The 20,218-nt window shown below is 53.4% G+C and overlaps 3 protein-coding genes across 7 annotated transcripts in view; 1 reads left to right on the top strand and 2 right to left on the bottom strand.

The window, feature by feature from the left end:
- The window catches only part of LOC119107483 (cAMP-dependent protein kinase catalytic subunit 1), a 168,531-nt gene extending 163,902 nt beyond the window's left edge, over positions 1–4,629 (bottom strand). For both annotated transcript variants that reach the window (XM_037230928.1, XM_037230927.1), the window contains exon 1: positions 4,499–4,629. The gene's annotated coding sequence lies outside the window, so the exon portion shown is untranslated. The remainder of the gene's footprint in view (positions 1–4,498) is intronic.
- Positions 4,630–6,361: 1,732 nt separating this feature from the next.
- AsnRS-m (asparagine--tRNA ligase, mitochondrial) lies at positions 6,362–13,223 on the bottom strand. Of its 4 annotated transcripts, none has more exons than XM_037230971.1 (8): positions 13,046–13,223; positions 12,162–12,273; positions 11,619–11,737; positions 10,928–11,152; positions 10,437–10,543; positions 9,915–10,146; positions 8,989–9,216; positions 6,362–6,784 (listed from the first exon to the last, which is right to left on the bottom strand). In XM_037230971.1, exons 1-8 carry the CDS (start codon positions 13,133–13,135, stop codon positions 6,515–6,517), a joined length of 1,383 nt encoding a protein of 460 aa, XP_037086866.1. In that variant the 5' UTR covers positions 13,136–13,223; the 3' UTR covers positions 6,362–6,514. The 4 variants fall into 4 exon arrangements, with proteins under 4 accessions (XP_037086866.1, XP_037086868.1, XP_037086867.1 ...); XM_037230973.1 differs by having other exon boundaries at positions 10,437–10,531; XM_037230972.1 differs by having other exon boundaries at positions 10,928–11,149.
- Positions 13,224–13,784: 561 nt separating this feature from the next.
- On the top strand, positions 13,785–19,834 carry awd (nucleoside diphosphate kinase). The gene is made up of 3 exons (XM_037230975.1): positions 13,785–14,005; positions 16,631–16,845; positions 19,518–19,834. Exons 1-3 carry the CDS (start codon positions 13,877–13,879, stop codon positions 19,636–19,638), a joined length of 465 nt encoding a protein of 154 aa, XP_037086870.1. The 5' UTR covers positions 13,785–13,876; the 3' UTR covers positions 19,639–19,834.
- The last annotated feature ends 384 nt before the right edge of the window (positions 19,835–20,218 follow it).

Raw genomic sequence — 20,218 nt, 5'->3', positions numbered from 1 at the left:
GAGAGAGAGAGAGAGAGAGAGAGAGAGAGAGAGAGAGAGAGAGAGAGAGAGAGAGAGAGAGAGAGAGAGAGAGAGAGAGAGAGAGAGAGAGAGAGAGAGAGAGAGAGAGAGAGAGAGAGAGAGAGAGAGAGGGTGGTGGAGGAGGCTTTCAATGTGGAATGCAAGCTTACTAGTTTGATTCGTTTGCATCGATTGATCGATGATAAACAGCAGATTTAGTGACGCCTGAGACAGCACTTCGCCTGCAGCGGGCCAGCACCGCCACCGTTCTGCCCGCCGCCGCTGGAGCGTTGGAAAATACCGCTCAACCGTTAAATAACGAGATCTTATCTGGAAAAACCGAGTCGTGTTCCCGGTAGGTGTTTCAGCCCGTCCGATTTGAGCACGGTCGGCGCGGTTGCTGTCCGAAGACACCGCGAATAAGACGACGCAGTCGGATGGCGTTGCTAACCCCGCCACCGTGGCGAGATCCACCGGCACCAGTGCGCATGCGCGCCGCGCGTCCGCTCCGCTCCAAAACGTGCCCATTCCACTCAGGGTGTCCGGCAAACGTGACGGTGGCGCCGCCGGGATACTGGGCGGTGCTGGGAGGTCGCCCGCCGGCCGGCGAGTCCGGCGACGCGCCAGTGGCCAGTGGTGACGCCCTGAACAGCCGGTGGTGCCGCTCTGGACAGCCAGCGGTGCCAGTCAGGACAACCGGTGGTGTCGTTCAGGACAGCATGTGGTGCGGTGGAGCCGCCCAGGACAGCCAGTGGCGCCGCTCAGGACAGTCAGTGGTGCCGCTCATGACACCGGTGGTGCCGCTCTGGACAGCCAGTGGTCCCAGTCAAGACAACCGGTGGTGTCGTTCAGGACAGCCGGTGGTGCCGCTCTGGACAGGCGGTGATGCCGCTCTGGACAGCCGGTGATGCCGCTCTGGGCAGCCAGTGGTGCGGCTCAGGACAGTCAATGGTGCCGCTCAGGACAGCCGGTGGTGCCAGTCGGGACAGCCGGTGGTACCGCTCTGGTCTGCAGATAGTGCCGCTCTGGCTTGCCCATAGTGCCGCTCAGGACAGCCGGTGGTGCCAGTCAGGACAGCCGGTGGTACTGCTCAGGCCTGCCGATAGTGCTGCTCAGGACAGCCAGTGGTGCCAGTCAGGACAGCCGGTGGTACCGTTCTGGCCTGCCGATAGTGCCGCTCAGGACAACCGGTGGTGCCGCTCTGGCCTGCCGATAGTGCCGCTCAGGACAGCCGGTGGTGTCGCTCTGGCTTGCCGATGGTGCCGCTCAGGACAGCCGGTGGTGCCAGTCAGGACAGCCGGTGGTACCGCTCAGGCCTGCCAATAGTGCCGCTCTGGCCTGCCAATGGTGCTCTCAGGACAGCCGGTGGTGCCGCTCTGGTCTGCCGATAGTGCCGCTCAGGACAGCCGGTGGTGCCGCTCTGGTCTGCCGATAGTGCTGCTCAGGACAGCCGGTGGTGCCGCTCTGGTCTGCCGATAGTGCCGCTCAGGACAGCCGGTGGTACCGCTCAGGCCTGCCAATAGTGCTGCTCAGGACAGCCGGTGGTGCCGCTCTGGTCTGCCGATAGTGCCGCTCAGGACAGCCGATGGTGCCGCTCTGGTCTGCCGATAGTGCCGCTCAGGATAGCCGGTGGTGCCGCTCTGGTCTGCCAATGGTGCTCTCAGGACAGCCGGTGGTGCCGCTCTGGTCTGCCAATGGTGCTCTCAGGACAGCCGGTGCCGCTCTGGTCTGCCGATAGTGCCGCTCAGGACAGCCGATGGTGCCGCTCTGGTCTGCCGATAGTGCCGCTCAGGACAGCCGGTGGTGCCGCTCTGGTCTGCCAATAGTGCGGCTCAGGACAGCCGGTGGTGCCGCTCTGGTCTGCCGATAGTGCCGCTCAGGACAGCCGGTGGTGCCGCTCTGGTCTGCCGATAATGCGGCTTAGGACAGCTGGTGGTGCCGCTCTGTTCTGCCAATGGTGCTCTCAGGACAGCCGGTGGTGCCGCTCTGTTCTGCCAATAGTGCCGCTCAGGACAGCCGGTGGTGCCGCTCTGGATACAGTACGACTGTCACGCATGTGAGCACCTCGTTGTCTCAGAATGCAAAATATATATTTTCGGCGTTAACTACACATGTGAGATAGCGTTAACTTGTCCTCGGACTCCACTGTGTTTGCACTGAAAAATGTGCAATACAACGCAAAAGTTTATTCAGAAAAGTAAAGATATTCAAAATAACGACCAACTGTCCTGGGATTTAATACAGATGGCAAGGAGGCATGCTTTTTGTACGGTCATGAAGCAACTCCTTCATTATTTGCAACGGCAAGAGCACGCACCTCCCTTACATCATGGCAACGCGCCATTTTCGGATGTGTGTCCACGTCGGGTGTCGGGCGTAGTGTTCACACATGCCCCTCCCCGAGGTATGTGACTGCAGCGTCATATAGTTTCGCCTTTGTTGCAGCGTTGTCGCCTAATAGGTTCACTCAAGGTTTTAGGTTCACCTACCGAGAAGGCCCATTCTTGTCCGCTGGCAGGTAGGCTGACGAGCACATTTCCTTCTGTGAGAATAAAACACTCTCTCAGGGCGTTAACACGATAGCCTCCCACCAGCTCTTCCAGCGCTTTCCCCTTTTAAGGCGATGAGTTGCGTTCCTGGATCTCAGATGATCCTTTCGGCGGATTCGGCGGTCAGATGCGGCCAGTTGGACCGGTCACGGTTGGGTCTGGTAACGAGCTATGACGGTGTCCAGACCACCGACCTTTGGGAAGAGCTGCCTCGGCCGCGGCAAACATCCACTGGTTCTCGAGGGGGGGGGGCAGACTGGTCCAGCCAGTTTGGCCATTTGTCACACTGCAAACGGCGAATTTGTTCTTTCGCTCATCAAACGTCGGATTTGATCTTTCGCTCATCAAACCGCGAGTTTGTTCTTTCGCTCATCAAACCTCGAATTCGTTCTTTCGCTCATCAAACCTCGAATTTGTTCTTTCGCTCATCAAACCGCGAATTTATTCTTTCGCCGTCACTGTCTCCATTTGGGCGATGCGTTTCGATAATTTGCTGCATGTGATGCGCATTAAACCCGACAGTAACAAGTTACTACTGAACTAATCAGTGGTCTGTAATTTGCGGGAGCGGCAGCTGAGAGTAGCCCATAACTTAGAAAGGATGGATGGCAGGCGCTATGGGCCGTTAACTCTACCTGACGTGGCTCAGCCGAAGACGCCCTCCACAAATAGGCACGAGGCACTTCAGAATAGTCTCAACGCTTTTTCACTTTCACGCCTGGATAGCCAAACAGTGTGATGAAAAGTTGTTAGTTCCAACGGATTCGTCGGCGCGCCATCCGTAGGCCGGCAGGTGAACCGAACTGCCCGTTTAGGTGCTCGACGAATAGGGGGAAAGTCCTCTGCTCTTGAGCACAAATGAGTCAAGTCGGAACACCCGTGCCGAACGATTGTGCCAATGTAGATAATTGGACCACGGGCCATTGCGGGTCAAACAGAGCGCGGCCGAGCAAGATCAGGCGTCGAAACGGTGTTATGACGCTTTGAGCTAAGAAGTTAAACCTCCACGCCACGGTGGAGGCTGCTCTGGCCGCATCGACTCGCCTGCGGCGCCGCCACCACCGCTTGCGTTAGGAAGTCCCAGCGTAGCCGATCGGGAAGGAAAAACCGACATTATCCTCGTCAAGCAGGAGACGGGTTCACGGCGCCAATTTGTGTTTTTTTACGGTGGCTCTGCCCACTGCAGTGTTCATTTGGGCTCTACAATATTTGTTGCTGTTATATCTAAAAAAAACGGAATAAGTCAACTGTCACATCACACAAGGCCAGCCTTTTTTTGGTATGTCTGTGATGATTATGATTATTTCGCTGCTGAAATAATGGGCTATCAGGAAAATAATCCAAAATTTAAGACATAACCTCGTCCTTCAAAATAAAATGGGATACCACCCTCAATCATTTCCACCAATTTACGTCCCGGGACGTATTGGTGGGCTCGGTGCGTACAGGCTGACATTTTGTTCACGTAACATACAGATCAACACATCGACATTTTTGCCGTCATCGTATCCCGTTAGTTCTCATCCACGGTGACGGGATGAGAAAATACGCATCAATGATGTCAACGTGCCTTCAGATGTGGCATTCGGCTCGGGGCTGGGCACGGCCGCGCCACGCAAGGTCACCAGGATGTGATCCGTTCCGCTTAAACTGCTAATCTTGCACAAGAGGAGATTCCCCTCGAACGTGCAGCTGATCCGTATAGAAAGGTCTTCACGAGGACGCTGGGACGTCGGAATCCTTCCCGCAATATCTTAGTAACCTGCTGTATGCCAAATGACAAAAAAATCGCGCAACAATCCTTCAGCTGTGGGGTCGTAAGCCCTCCGCCGAGCGGTCAAGAGTTTCTGCTTCCCTCAATAACCTGTGAATACGCCAGATGATACCTAGTCGAGTCTGTAAGAGCGGCCGGGGCGTCAGCCGAGCACAGGCGTACGCTTCGGACGTACCTGTGTTGGGGAAGACCGCAGCAGCCGAGCGAGCGCCTCCGTGTCCCAGCGAGTCGGCAGCGGTTTATCACATCCACTCGGCACGCGGCGCGGCGCGGTTAGCGGCAGTCACCGTCGCCGGTCACGGGGTCGCACTGCCGGCTGCCGCGCAGCCAGCCGACACCGCCGGCGCCGTGCGCGACGCTCGACGGTGCGGCCGCCTGACGACGGACGCCGCAACTTGCGCCTCACAGACTGCCGCCAGATGTTCCAGGGGCAGGTCGGTGCTCACGCATGCGCCAGCTGTTAAATAATGTTTCCCAAAAATGCTGATAACAATTCTTTAAGCGCCTGATCCATCGCAAGCGCATCGTCGCAAGTGAATCAAAGGTCACGGACAGGGTGCGATTCGGCCCGAGTCGTGTCGGTTTCCAGTCCTTACGTCTACCATACTCGACGAAGCGCGTGCCGTGGGCGTGGGCTGAGACTCTAGTTTGAGTCAAGCTAAGTTGGTTTGAGAACCAATCTCCTAAACAGTGTTCTCTTATCTCACAGGGTGAAAGTCCATGATACGACGCGAACGCGATCGCCTCCCATACCCGTGTACATAACCAACCCGATACCATAGATGTGATGCGCAGAAATAACCTGTCGTGGGTCACCAGGGAGCTGCACAATTCACCTCTTGTTCGTTCTGAGAGGCAACAAACCCAACTAACCATGGGGCTGACACATCCAAGTAGGCTATCATATACGAGTGCGGGCCTCCTCTCCATGTCATCCAGAATACGTGATTTGACAGCGATCGGGTAAGCGATCGCCCAATTGATCATGGCAACCCCAATAGATTATACACCGGGCGTTTGTGTACGTATGCCTTTTAGATCACAGGCCTTTTACTTGATGCATTTGGCACATATCATCATGTGCCGGCTGTGGTCATAATTTTCCGTTACCCCGCCAACTACTGGCGTAAGCCAGACTGTCTCGCCCGCTGGACTCGCGTCCGACTCGCATTGGCCGTATGACGCGCGACGCGTAACACAAAACCAGCGGCGGGCCAACCCGAGCTCACATACATCATCCCACGGCCTCCAGCGTTCCTCCATGTGTTGACGCAACAGCGGCTGTCGTTATCCCATTCCGGAATGATGGAGCGGCGTGCGGCGGTCGATACCGCCCGCCCCCAGTCGAAGGAGCCAGAGATGAGCCGACGTGATGGCTGAATCGCGGCGATATTACGAGTCACTGCCGCCCTCCCCGTACATGAGCTCATTTGCTTTCACAACGTAAGAACCACAGCAGGAACGGTTTCAAACGGATAATTCACTATTTTGAAGTGCATAACCTGTCCTAGAAGCTACTTTCCGATGGTTAGCTGCTGAATGACAGAACAGTACGATCCCTTTCGGTACAAGGTTCACGAATGGCCCGCGTAGACTGATAATTGACTGACAACGTAGACTGCGTAGACTGACAACGTAGGCAATGGCCGGGACTAAGAGTACCCACATGGAATCAGCAATGGGCTGGTCTGGTAGATTCTGGGAAATTTACGGGTAGGGGCAAGACGTTTACGAGATTTCTGTTAAACATTTCAACGGATACTAGTGTTGCCATTAGCGCAATATATCTTGCAATTTCCAACGTAAAAGAGCACATATTGGTGCAAAATTTCCCGCAAATCTTCTAAAAAGTGGAATAAGTGCTGATGAAATGTCATAGGATGGGTAGCTGGTCGGTACAACTGGCCAGGCATGGGTGGCAAGTGTGCATGGCCCATTGCAATGAGTAGCGGCTGGACTTTGGAAAGGAAATCTAACTCGTGAAGACCGCCAGCCACAGAACGCGGTACACACAAAGCTGCCGCTAAGTACATCCCAAGACATTCAAAACATGTATTGCAGCACAGCCAACACATTCAAAGACATGGGGTATGAGCCACAACACACAGGCATTTTCACAACGCTAACCACTCTGAGTCTGACAGGCACACCGGACGTCCGCGTCAGTTGGACCGGCGGCCGCCGGGCGGCGCTAGGTGTCGCAGTGCTGCCACCAGCGCGGGAACGGCACGACATCGCGGACGCTCTCCAGGCCGGTGAGCAGCAGCAGCAGCCGCTCCAGGCCCAGGCCGTAGCCGGCGGTGGGCGGGCCTCCGAAGCGGCGCAGCTGGGCGTACCAGTCGAGCCGCGGCAGCAGGCCGAGCCCGTGCAGCCGGGCCGTTAGCCGAGCGGGGTCATCCTCACGCAGCGAGCCGCCGGCTAACTCACCGATCCGCGGCACCAGCACGTCCACCGCCGCCGCCTGAGGGCGCGCCAGGTCACGGTAGGTCACGTACACTGAGGTCAACAGCGGCCTCACCGAGACCAAGCCAGGTCACACTCAGGTCAGCAGCGGTCAAGGCAGGTCACCCTGGGGTCACAACAGTTTACACTAGGAGCACGGCAGGTCACACTGGGGTCAGGGAGGTCGTGCTGATATCCGGGCATATCACACTGTGGTCAGACTTAGCTACATTGGAGTCAGAGCATGTCTGAGAGGGGCCAGGTCACAGCGGGATCAAGCAGGCCACAAAGAAATCGGGACAAATTGCGATGCGTTCCGGGCAGGTTACACTGAGGTCGGGTTAGGCCACCCTAAGGTAGGTACACTCTACAGTAAGATTCACACAGACCCTGTCCAGGCAAGGGCATCTAATACTGGGCTGCCAGAACAGCTGACAATGAGGTAAATACACGTCATCAGCTCAAGGTGTGCCTTTGCGGAAGTTTTGGTAAAATCAATACTTAATAAGGTCATAAGGGGTTAAGACGACGTTTCAAATTGATGTCTTAGGGTACCTGGCGCTAACGGCAGTGTTCTCTCTCCTACGAAAGAGAGAAACGTATCATTTACTACATCCTATTTTGTAACATCAAAGCCATATCAAATAAGCTCGATGTACAGCATCATTTCCTCCATGCTAACAATTCATAACACCGGAAAACTGAACAGCAAATGCAGAATGCATGATGACATCCAAGTCCTCATCGGCACGGTAGCAGCCCTCGTTGACTTCCGCCCCGGAAGGTCGCTCCAGCAAGAACCACGCCAGTTTGAGCGAGACCGCCATTGCCCCTACGCCGGCGCGGGGTGGGGGCGGGGGTAGGTCCGGGTTGAAGGGCCGCGATCTGGCACACTAAGCCGCCCCCCCCCCCCCCCCCGACCGGGCGACGCCAGGCCCAGCCACCCAGTCAGTCCGGCATCGCGCCACGCATGCTGATCAGCCGCCGCCGGACCGTCAGTGACGTCACTGGCCGGCGACAACGCGGTGGCCGGCAGAGGACAGGGGCGAGCCGGCCCCGGCAGATGCATACGTGAGGAGGAACACACCCACAAATGTCAAGTATTGCGTCGTGCGCAGTGACATAGCACTGCTAAGCAGCCCCAGCCCGGCAAGTAAGGGGTGTTCATCACTTACGATAGCGAGAAATCACGACGTCTGTGGCGACGGTATGACGACAACCCATCCAGCTTCTTCTACAGTTCACCGAGCGGTCACCACATTTTGGATCACATCTCGCGTCAAACGCTATTTTCGGACTCGACGTTCACTACGAGTACGAAGCAAGCAATCCCAGTCCCTCGTTAGGGCAACACGAAAATAGTCGATAGAGGGAAATATAAAAATATGGGAAGTAAATGATGGGAGAAAAACTTTTCAATGAGGAATGGCGAACCCAATGCGCTGCTGCAACGCACGCCGAAAAGACAAGACTCATGGAGCACTCGGATAACACCGACATCGCAGAATCCGCGCCGCATAGCGGTTTAGTTAGCCGGCGAGGAGACCCAAAATTGAAAGCGCCGCGGCAGGAATTTATCAAAGAATGCGCGGCCAGAACACTTCCTAGCCAAATCGTGAAAGCCAGAGACGGCCACGCTGCGCACTCGCAGCCATAAACGCAGGTGGAACTTACCAAACCCCTTTCTGTGCAGGCGAGACGCATGAGATGGACACGTGGTCCCCTCTGTGCAGGTGAGATGCAAGCGATGGACACGCGTGATCCCCTCTGTGCGGGTGACACGCATGCGATGGACGCATGTGATCCCCTCTGTGCAGGTGATACGCGCGTAATGGATGTATGTGATCCCTGCGTAGGTGAGACGCATGTGACGGACGCATGTGATCCCCTCTATGGACGTGAGACAAATGTGATGGACACGTGATCCCCTCTGTGCAGGTGATATACATGTGATGGACACATGATCCCTCTGTGCAGGTGAGACGCATGTGATGGATGTATGTGATCCCCCTGCGCAGGTGAGACGAATGTGGTGAACGCATGTGATCCCCTCTGCGCTGATGAGACACACTGTGATCCCCCTTGTGCAAGTGGGACGCACTGTGATCCCCCGAGTGCAGGTGGGGGCTCACCCCATCCCTCTATGCTGGTGGGACTCGCTGCATCCCCACCCTCTGCGCGGGAGGTGCTGCCAACCTCCACCTCCGTGCGGACGCCACCCACCGTATCGCCCTCGGTGCGGACATAGAAGGGCTTGAGGCGGGCTGGCCAGTCTGTGACGAAGACTGGCGTCTGGCCGCAGTGCTCGAGCAGCGCCAGCTCGTGCTGGCGGCTGAGCTCGCCGCCGGGAGCGGCTGGCGCCCCCGGCTCCCGCCGCCGCTGCAGCACCGACACTGCCTCGGCGTGCGTCAGCTGCGCGAACGGCGCCGATATAAGCCGCTCCACCGAGGCCTGAGGGGACAGGGTACCGCTCAGGGGACGGCGGGCCCGCCGCGCGCCGCGGCATCCAGGCCCCGTCAGGGCACGTCAAGGCCCCGTCCAGGTCCGTCTGGGCAGGCGGCAAGAACGGGCCACCAGACAGGCAGTGCTCCACAAACCCTGACGCTCTCTGGGAAAGCGAGGGGAGAAGGGGGGGGGGGGGGGCAGAAGGCAAGTAGATGCCCGATGAGAGCCTGAGGGGAAGACACCAGGCAAACATCTGAGGTTCATGGGGCAGGAGATGTGGTCAGCAGGAGCACCCAACATCACAAGTTAACATGGTGAGCGGACAACATGGGCCAGAGTGTCGGACGGTATACTGACCAGCTGTTCATGTCTAGTGTCCGTACCCACATGCAGTGTCGTGTCAAGTGCCGCGCAGTGCGCTGAACAGCTGCTCATGTCCGGTGTCTATGTCCAGTGCCCGTCTTTAGTGCTCGTATCCGCGCCCAGTGTCGTCTTAAGTGTCAGGCAGAACACTGACAAGCCGCTCATGTCCAGTCTCGTCGTAAGTGCCGGGCAGTACACTGACCAGTTGCTCATATCCAGTCTCGTGTCAAGTGCCGGGCAGTATACTGACCAGCCGCTCATGTCCAGTGTACATCCTGTGTGTGCATTTAGTGCTCGTATCCGCGTCCAGTGTCCTGTCAGGTGCCGGGCAGTATACTGACCAGCTGCTCGCGCCAGGCGTCGGGCAGTATCAGCTCCAGCTCCCGTCCACTGCGGTCCAGGAAGGTGGCGGCCACGTCCTGCGTCAGCTCCTGCAGCGCGTCCGTCAGCTCCGGCAGCCGCTGCACCGGCGCCAGCTCCGCCTCCAGCATGTGGAACTCGGCCAGGTGGCGGCGCGTGCGCGAGCTCTCGGCGCGGAACGCCGGGCTCAGCGAGTACACGTGCGTGATGCCGCTGGTGAAGAGGAAGGTTGGAGGATAACAAGGGAGCAGTCAGATCTCGCAACGCGCGATCCAAAAGGTGGTAATATTATAGAGCAACACGCCACATCCTGACCGAACGTTGCACCTGGCAGACTTACAACGCACCACGCCGTGGTCTCCTTATAACGCATCTGACAACCTTACAAAGCGTCAAACGCACATACACACGCAGCACGCGCACGGACACTCTGATGCGCTGAGCGTGCTATGCTGCCCTGGTAACATTACAAGGCGGCATGTCCCGATCTGAGGACGCCGCACCTGCTGATCGCCTCCAGGTGAAGCTGTCCAGACACGGTGAGGTGCACATCCTCGCCGAAAAAGGGTCGCCGCTCCTCCTCCGCCTCGCACGTGGCCTGTTTCGGCGCCTGAAAACGGCGCAGCCCCTCAGACAGAACACGACCCATGGGGTTGCACGTGCACGACATTGCTTTGGAGGCGTAGCAGTGTTTCGTACTGATACAGTAGATTGGACACAAAGCATGTTCCAGACTCGACAGCAACGCAAACTCCCCGCTGTCGAAAAACAGCTGGCACGAAGCTCTGGGCTCGGGGAGTAAACATTGCGATACGTTTAGCGCATAGTTGACTAACTTAAAACAAACCTGGGGCACATTACATCTGGAATGAAGGGGACGTCGCCAACAGTTTGATACGTGTAACAATGACCACATGAGCACGCGAAGGGGGAAGGGGCACGTGCAAGACGCCTGGAGGCACCAGTGCAGCAGTCTGCACCCTCACTCCCTCACCACGACGGTGAACACGTCTCCGGCACCCTCGCAGTCGTTGGCGGTGATCGCGGGCGTGTGCACGTGCACGTAGCCGCGTCGCTCCATGTGCTCGTGCAGTGCGCGCGTCACGGCGGCACGGGTGCGCAGCAGGGCGGCCACGTGCGGCAGCCGTGAGCGCAGGTGCACGTGCTGCCGGGCTTGCTGCCACGTGGGCCGGGACCGCGCCGGGAACGGATAGCCCTGCTGATCGCAGCGACACGCCAGTGTCAGAAACTGGTTACCGGTGACCGAACGCCGGACGAGCCGCGGTCGCATCGGCAAGCACGACTCTGCCACAGTGAGCCACCATCTTCACGACTGTATGTGGACGTCACGTGATAGGCGCCAGTTCTCGCGCACGGCTTCGCCGCGACAGGCCCGCTCCCGCCGCTCCTGCGTTGATGTCACTCGCCTGTCGCGTTATGAATGTTCACTGTTCAATTCATGAACAAGATGAGGCGTGCACACATGACGCCGCGGAGGTGCATCGGCTGGACAAGATCACATGCCGCTATGTGCGTACATCGGCTGGACAAGGTCACATGATGCCATGTGCATACATCGGCTGGACAAGGTCACATGATGTCATGTGCATACATCGGCTGGACAAGGTTACATGACGTCGTGTATGTACATCGGCTGGAAAAGGTCACATGAAGCCTGTACGTACATCGGCAGGGCAGGGTCTGATGATGTCGATCTTGTGACACTTGAGTTCAGCGGGCTGTTTCCGGCCTGGGGTCAGAACCAGGTCACCGGAGACCTGAACAAAGCTGTTCACGTTTAGACCTGGCGACACAGGAACAGCCCATCCAGACAAGGTGGGGCACAGAAAACAAAGGCATAACACCAGACTGGGTGACAAATTCCAGGCAACATTCCAGCTGACTGTGGACTGCATTACAGGTTCCAGGTGAGCTGTAGGCAGCCTGTCCATGCAAAAATAATGTGGTGAGCTTCTGCAGGATTGTCAGAGTACCTGAGGGCTAACTTCTGAAAAAATGCACATTTGACTTCCATTATTTGTCTTCCTGTATCATGTTGTACACGCAACATTAAGAGTTTGAATACTCATCAATATCAGGCATGTGGGATGGAATCACTTCATATTAATGTTACTTCATCAAACACTACTGACATTGAGAGGTAGAGATACCCATCCCACGAACAACACCACCCATCTCATCACCTTTTATGGATATGGTGTTATTACCTTTTGCATCCGGAGATGGCTTGAAGACCAACTGAAGTGTTTCAGGACCAAGGCCATCGCTCAGGGAGGCAAACACATAATTTTTCTGTAACCTGACAGACTGGAGCCACCCCTGTGAAAAACATATATGTTAGCACTTGAACTTGATTGAACACTTGAATGAACTTCTTGTTTATTTTGGATAGTGTAAATATCAGATGCATATTAGATACTTATTCATGGTGTTCAATAAATTGCACAGGGTGGATCCAGGTAACTAATATAGAGAAGGCAGTGGCATCATCGGGGTCACTTTTTTACATCCCATCACATGGCTCTCTTATATTTCCATATCTGAACACACCCCTGACAAACATATCTGATGCATTTTTGGAATGGTTTACATCTATGGCTGTTATACTGTGACTATCAGTCTTTATTTTACCACTAAATAGGACTGAACTATATCAAAACCTTACTTTGATTTGGCATTACAACCCAGATGCCACCCATCCCCCCAAAATCCATGAGCCCCACATCAGCTATCGCAAATCCTTTATTTTGAAAGTCTGGCATACTATGCACATTGTGCAACCAGAATCCCTTTCTAAGATGGCATTCTTCAAGTAGTTAACTTTTTCTAGAAGAAACAAAATCTACACCATGAGCACTTTATGCACCCAGCACTTCCTGTTACTTACTGCTATTTACATACTGTTAGTTACTGCACAACCACCATGCATGTAATTGTAAGGCAATGAACATAGCACCCTACCAATTTTTGCTTCTTTGAGACAAGCAGATGCTCATGATTGCAGAAGGAAGTAAATTCGCTGACATGTTAGCATCGCATAGGAGGTCCCTCAGGAGGTCCCTCGGGTACCACGATTGATTAAAATGCATACCTGTACGGTAACCTGTGACTGATCCGGCGATAGAAGTGCATTTTGGACCGATTTTCGGAGGTACGCACAGGCCCTTGTCCATGTGACCATACCCGCACTGATCAAGTCAGTCACAGTATTACGCTCCTTCCAAAACAACTTTTCCCCGACACGATGGCAAACATATAACAGTGCTCCAACCGCGGTCGTCTCGTACTGCAAATGTGCAGTGTATTGGAATCATTTGTAACGAAAGCGCAGGAAATGCAGCTGTAGATATGGAAGCAAAAGTTATATGAAGATAAAATTATTCTTGAAGCATACTTACAATAAATGTCAAAAGAGATCATGGGTTCTGATTGAGCACAAAGAGTGTATTATTCATTTATTTTGAGTTATTTTATCTTTGAGGTCATGTTGCATCTATAACTGCTGTTATGTTAAAATGCTAAAAAGGATAGATTTGTAACATAAAAGACCGAAGCACATGCACCCCGCTAGACGGAAGTGACGCGAAAATGCATCCACGTTTTTCATTAACAACGTCATCAAAAAAATCAAGTTTATCTTTGAAAAAATATATTTTTCAAAACAAAATTAACATTATTTTATTTACAGTGTATAAAATAAATTAAAAATGCATATCTCTTTTTAAAACATTATTATATCATAATGAAGGAATTATTACGTCATTCATTGAATGATCCACTACCCAGCAAACACTGAGATGCCAATACTCAGGTATTGGTCCACCACACGGCCCACCTATTAAGCCGCCCTCTTTTACGGCCGTGTCTGTACGGTGAGGTCGCGCACTGTCTAGCTGCCGGTATATCTTACTTCCAACGCAAGATGTCGGGAAACAAGGAGCGTACCTTCATCATGATCAAGCCCGACGGTGTCCAGCGTGGACTCGTCGGCGAAATAATCAAGCGTTTTGAGCAGAAAGGATTTAAGCTGGTGGCAATGAAGTTCATGCAGGTTAGACATTGTCACTCAGTCTCCAAGAAGTTGAACCACTGTGCAGGATGGTTACGTGGCATGGTGTAGGTATACATTGGTATTCAACATTAGAAAAAATCATTGTACACCATTCGTTGTGTTTAAAGCGGAACATATTGTAAATAATCTCAAAACAAGTAGAATTATGCTCCTACCTTCAAATTTTCATAACTACGATAGCGAGCTCCCGAGTGCTGCGCGACCCCACCGCCTCAGCTCCCCAGCGCGGTTTCTGCATTGTTGTTGTGTGATTACCAGATTTCTGCTTGTCAAGAACCATAAAAAATGTGCGGGACCGAGGTAACAATAATAATGCAATGAAAAAATGTTTCTTATCTTGTCTAGGTATGTTTATGAAACAGACAGGCCAGAATAGTCCTGAACATAGCCTAAACTAACCTAAACTAACCTAACCCCCCACCCTATCCTCTTCAACCCAGTGTCCCATTAGCATCCATTTTCCCTGCCATATATATGTACTGTATTAAGAATTTTTGTTCAGCTACCATATTCTCATTTTGCTTTTCGTTCCCAGCCAAAAACATCATATTCCCCTGCCATGTTGACCAATCTGCAAATGTTATGGAAGATTGATTAGATATGCAAGAAACACATTTCATTGGACTCTTGTTGCCCTGGTCTCATAATTTTTATTGTTCTTGATGTGCAGTAATGTTGTGATCACCAGTAATGTTGTGATTGTGATCAGGCATAGAAATGGAGCTGGGGTCGTGGTTGCTGCATTTTGTGCTCCAATGTTGCTATAATAGTTATTTAAGTTCCAGGGTAAGAGTTTACATGACCTGTTTTACTATTAATTACAATATGTTCCACCTTAAAAATGATGATTGATGTACGATGCTCTTTCTTAACGTGAGGTAGCAATGTATACCCTGACCCATGGGATTGGTGCTCTGCCCCCCCCCCCCCCCCCCTCTTGTCTGCGCTCAACCTTGGTTGGACAAAATTGAATTGCAAAAAATTGCTGTCATGTTTTTGGAGGCCATTTTCCTAAAGTTGCCTCAGCATTACAGTTTCTAGCAACTTGGGATACCCTTTGTTCCAAAATAGGTGTTAGCTGCCCATCAAGTTTGGAGTGATTGGATTTACAATGTACTGTTGCTAAGATTTTCCTGCAGTTTGGCTGCTGCACCAGATGTGGTTGGGTGTAGAGCGTATTTTTTGCAGTCTGGGTCATGTTCAGAAAGCTCAAAGAATTCCTGTTAACCATCTTGCCTGTGTTTGGGGGGGGGGGGGAGGGGAGAGTAGACATTTACTATTGTTTTGGTCACATCCAGCTCTGAAAGGGGCTGTGGTTTAATGTGAAATGTTGTTGAAACCAGCAACAGACTGATCAGGCATGCTCCAAAGCAGGCCAGAGTAGCATTCAGGTGCAGTCAGTAGTGAGGCAGGGATTTACTTGCACAGCCTTCTGTCAGTGTTAATGGTGGTCGACAAGGTGTGGGTTTGGAAAGTCCTCTGCCATTTGTCCATACTGTAGAACCACATTTTGCACTAGAGATGCAAAGCATAGCTGTGAGATCCTGTTCACAATTTTCAAAATTATTATGTCTCAGGTAATTCCAACCAAATTGTTCCATGAAGGGTTTTCAAGCTCACAGTATGAGAATTTGAGGCCATCTTGCCTGGCTCATTCAGTGCATGCTTGATCTAGGCTCAGCACATCATTGGTAGGCAACCCATGCACTTGATGGATTTTTTGGAGACTGGCTGCCAGTATCATTATTGTTCATTAGGATACTGATGTCAAGACTGTGGCTTGAGTCCAATAAATACCATGGAGATACTTAAGGTTTATACACAAGTGGATTATTTTGATTGAGAGGTATATATTGCTTAAGGCAAGAAGGGTATCATCCAGTCCTGTTGGGGTTCATTGGTATGTAGTTTTGTGGGAGAGTTGAGTGTAATATTTTGTATGTTGTCATCAGTGCGTGTTTGCATCTGCCGCCTCTCCTCTCCTATGGTCTGTGGACAAGATGCTGGATTCATGATCCAGTGGATGATGATACCAAAACTGGAGCTTTTTTGGGGGGCCCAACTCTGATGTGGGAATGTGTTAATTTGCTACTGACTAAGAAGGGTCAACCTGGTTCAGGGCAGCCGCGAGGGAGCACCATGTAGCATGTAAAACCCTTTATAGTTCTGTGTTGTAAAAGGCTTAAAGATAGTTTTACCACATGAGCAGAATTAGCACATCATTGTTGGGGGGTTCAGGACACTTGGAGTGATCTTGACCAACCAAATCCTACCACTTAATCTATTTTAGATCAGCACTAAAAAACTTCAGAATCCACCAAGTAGATATGTGTGTTAAGTACCATAAGATTGTATGCAAAATTGCATTAGATTAGGGCTTGCAAATTCATGCCAGAAGCATGCAGAACAAGCACAATTTCCATAACAGTCATTCATGTAGTGGAAACAATATCTCCCATGCTTTGGTATGATTCACTGTTTGAGCAGCCCATGATTCAGTGGGGAGCCATTGTGCCATGGAGATACCACTTGAACCCATGTATGACCCAGAGTGCCATATTATGTCCTGCCATGCATGTGCCAACCTCCGTGGGTTCTCGGCAGTCATCGGTGGACCACCTGAAGCTGCACTATGCCGACCTCTCGGAGAAACCCTTCTTCAATGGCCTGGTCAAGTACATGGCCAGCGGGCCGCTGGTACCCATGGTCTGGGAGGGCCTGGACGCCGTCAAGACGGGCCGCGTCATGCTGGGCGAGACCAAGCCCCAGGACTCCAAGCCGGGCACCATCCGCGGCGACTACGCCGTCCAGGTCGGCCGGTACGTGTCAGCGAGCGCTTCCCACGGCCCGGCGGGAGCCGCAGCCGCTCTGGCCAGTCCCGTGGCCAGGCTGACAGCTGTGCACACTTCTGGTGGACTGCCGGCCTCTCGTCCGATGTCTGATGTCATGTCTGGCTGCCCTCATCTGATGTCTGATCTCTTGTGGGGTGGCCTGCCATCTGTTTTGTCCGTTTTTGGTGGTCTGTCTACTGCCAGCTGTTGCATCACCTGGTGGCTGGTGTGCCTCCTGTACCTCCTTTACCTGTGCCTTGTCATTCATCTGACTCTGACTCACATCTCATCTGACTCATGACTCATGTGTTCACGTCTGGTGGCCCATCTTGCTCCCATACCTGTGGCTGGCGAACCATCTGACTAGTGCCCATGTCCGTCCAAAGCGTGAAAGGATGATCACAGTTACAGCAGAATTCACTTACATTTTCATTATACAGGCAGGTGTCGAATGTACCATTAACCAGCACCCATGTCATGTCAGCAAATAATTCTGTGGGCAACAGTCACTTTTACCCCAAGGATTTATTTTTGTCGCACATTCACGTTTCAGTTGCGGGCGATCAGATCGAACTAATTTGAGATTTGTTGTTACGAATTTTGACGGCGCGTGCGATCTGTATGTGGCCTCTGTGCGATCTGTCTGTGGTCTCTGTATGTTTTGCTCTGGTGGCATCCGTGTTTTGTCGGGTGGTCTGATGCCCGGCAGCGTGCGCCTGTCCGCGGTGTCCTGAGTCGCCGCCGGCGGTGGGGGACCCGGGACAGGCACATCTCCCGCCGGCAGCCCCGCCCTCGCTGGCGCCTCTCCCAGACCGGGCCCGGCCAGCGGTGCCCCGTATTGATCGCGCCGCCATCGACAACCGATTAGCAAGGGAGAGGCGCAGGGGAGGGGGCATCCGGTCCCGCCCTGCTCCGCTGTCTCTGGACGGAGTGACGTGCGCCTCTCACGCGATCGGCCGGAACCTTTCGTGACGCCGGGGATGCCAGCAATAATGGCAACCTTATCCTACCGGTGGTAGTGCTGGAGCGGGGCCTGGGAAATCTTATTTGGAATTCGAATGAGTGTTGTATGTCTGGGTGAACCAAGCAAGGGTTACCGTCTTCCTTATGCAGTGCGAAAGCCTCATCTTTTCTAAACGACCGGCTTCATTTTTGTCTGCTGTCTGTTTACTGGAAGGTAGATCATAGCCTCCTAAGCACCGTGTCACGATCTTCCTTGCCGGATTTTTACGCGTGGAATCCCGGCATGACCCCGATGTGCGCGCCCCCTCTGCTACAGTGGATAAGAGCTGAAGCTGAAGTTACAGTTCCTGTTCAGCGAGGGCGCATCGGTCGTAATTCGCCTCGCCAAGTACCCGATCCGATTTTTGAGAATGTCGCCCGGTGTAGTCACTTCAATTGATCCGTCCGATGCTACTGCTCACAACTACATCTACCCATCAAACCGTACAATGTATCTGGACATTGTGTTATTCGTGGCACTTCGGCTTCTCTGTCATATTGCATCACGACGGGCATGTGAATAGCCACATGTAGATGCGCCAGCGGGCCGAACAAAATGCAGTCAAATGCTCCGACTTAGCTGACCTTGAATGCCGGAGCTGCTGTGTTCCGACGCGACTCATGGCGTTTCGTTTTATTTCTATATCGTTGTTTTTTACGTTTTTTAACGAACTCAGTGAGCAGATTATGTTGAGGGAATGTGATTGGGTGGAGGAGTCACTCCAAACCTGGGTCAAATATGACACAATCCTGCGGGTTTGCAAATCCGCAGGTTGAAAACGTAAGTTGTCCCGCCTTCCCACACCGTTTCGGGGCGCCGCTATCACTGCTTGTAACTGTCAGTTCTCAGTAGCTGCTCACTGAGTAGACCCGAAGGCCAGACAGCGATTACAGTGTCGGCGTCAGTGCGTCGGCGGGCACCGCTCCCTGGAAGCGCGCCGTGACTCACTGGCGCTCTCCTTACGCCTGAGCAGCTGCCGGCTGGGCCGGAGTCGCTGTCTGAGTGTGGCGTGGTCCGGCGGATCGTGAGACATGGCGCGGTGCCGAGAAGCCGCGTGGGTTTCGTGGGACCACCGAGCCGTGTGCCTGCTCACGGAGCCGCCCGAACCAGCGCGACCGACTGGGGTCATCGGGTGGCGACGGCCGCGGGAGGGGTGGGACGCTAACTGTCTGGGTTCTCAGAGTCGCTGGTGGTTTTGCGTCTTTGTGACTGAATCATCCCCGGGGAGAAACGACGACGCCGGTTCGTGCGGACTGAACTGCTGGAGGAGGTTGTTTGGGCTCATTCTGCTTTATGGGGGTGAAGTGTCGCGCTCTCGTTTGTGGTGACCGAAGCTCGTCTCGAAATGTGCGTCCAGCCTAACGTTACGACACTTACGACCGCTTCGTGGGGAGGACTACCATTTTTTTTTTCAGCGCGGCAAATGATGTCGGCAGTTGGTTAGTTGGCTCGCCTAAAGCCCTATTCATCAGCTCCACTGTGAACTGGTCCAACCAAAGGCCAACGCCTAATTGATTTCTTAAGAGTAATTTTTATCTGCGAGCCGTCTTATTTAGACGGAACGCCGCCGTGTTTCCCCCCATCTTCGCCGGCCAATTCAGGTCACATCCCTGTCTACGACAGCATTGTGTGACGGTGTGTCCCGGTCCGTCCACAGCAACATCGTGCACGGCTCCGACTCGGTCAAGTCGGCGGAGAAGGAGATTGACCTGTGGTTCAAGCCGGAGGAGCTGACCAACTGGACGTCTGCCTCCCACAGCTGGGTCTACGAAGACTAAGCAGCACTCTACCGCCACCTATCGGCACCCCGCCAGCGCCACCTCGCGGACAAACATTTTGATGCAGGCTGGACCTGGAGGTGTAGGACTAGGCAGTTAATTGCAGTCGTCACCTTGTGATTTATGCTTTTTGCTCTTGTGTTTACTTTGACAACAATGTCTTACACCCTAGGGGCCAATATACTGCTCGAATCAGCCCCCTATTTTGCTGGACAGAAGTGGTGATACGGCAAGTTCTGGTCGGCCTGCTTGAATCAAACTAATGACGGCTTGCGGACGTAAGTCATGAACAACATTGAAAAATGGATTGAGAGAGCGTTCAAAGGAGCTCAGCGCTCTTTGTTGTCGATGACATTTTCGTACGAGAACTTTCAAGTGCCCCCTGCCCCCCCCCCCTCAGGTCAAGCACGTATGCTAGCAAGTCGTAAACAGGAGTGACCGGATGGATGGAGCGTTTGAAGGAGTTCAGCGCTGCTTGCTGTCGTAATAATATTTCCGCACGGGAGCTTTCGAAAACTCCCCAGAGATCAGGGACGTATGACGGCTGCTTGCGTTTCTTCCGAGGCCGGTTAACCGTTTC

The sequence above is a fragment of the Pollicipes pollicipes genome, unplaced genomic scaffold (assembly GCF_011947565.3).
Source record: "Pollicipes pollicipes isolate AB1234 unplaced genomic scaffold, Ppol_2.1 Scaffold_6686;HRSCAF=7923_pilon_pilon_pilon, whole genome shotgun sequence".
NCBI classification, from domain to species: domain Eukaryota; kingdom Metazoa; phylum Arthropoda; class Thecostraca; order Pollicipedomorpha; family Pollicipedidae; genus Pollicipes; species Pollicipes pollicipes.
This window is presented reverse-complemented; position numbering and strand designations above follow the sequence as displayed.

Coding starts and splice junctions, on each gene's coding strand:
- AsnRS-m (XM_037230971.1), bottom strand. CDS start 13,135: ATGGTCACATGGACAAGGGCCTGTGCGTACCTCCGAAAATCGGTCCAA. Junction 12,274..13,045: donor AGTCACAGGTTACCGTACAG/GTATGCATTTTA, acceptor TGTTTTTCACAG/GGGTGGCTCCAGTCTGTCAG. Junction 9,217..9,914: donor ACGCCTGGCGCGAGCAGCTG/GTCAGTATACTG, acceptor CTGTCCCCTCAG/GCCTCGGTGGAGCGGCTTAT.
- awd (XM_037230975.1), top strand. CDS start 13,877: ATGTCGGGAAACAAGGAGCGTACCTTCATCATGATCAAGCCCGACGGT. Junction 14,006..16,630: donor TGGCAATGAAGTTCATGCAG/GTTAGACATTGT, acceptor GGTTCTCGGCAG/TCATCGGTGGACCACCTGAA. Junction 16,846..19,517: donor TACGCCGTCCAGGTCGGCCG/GTACGTGTCAGC, acceptor GTCCGTCCACAG/CAACATCGTGCACGGCTCCG.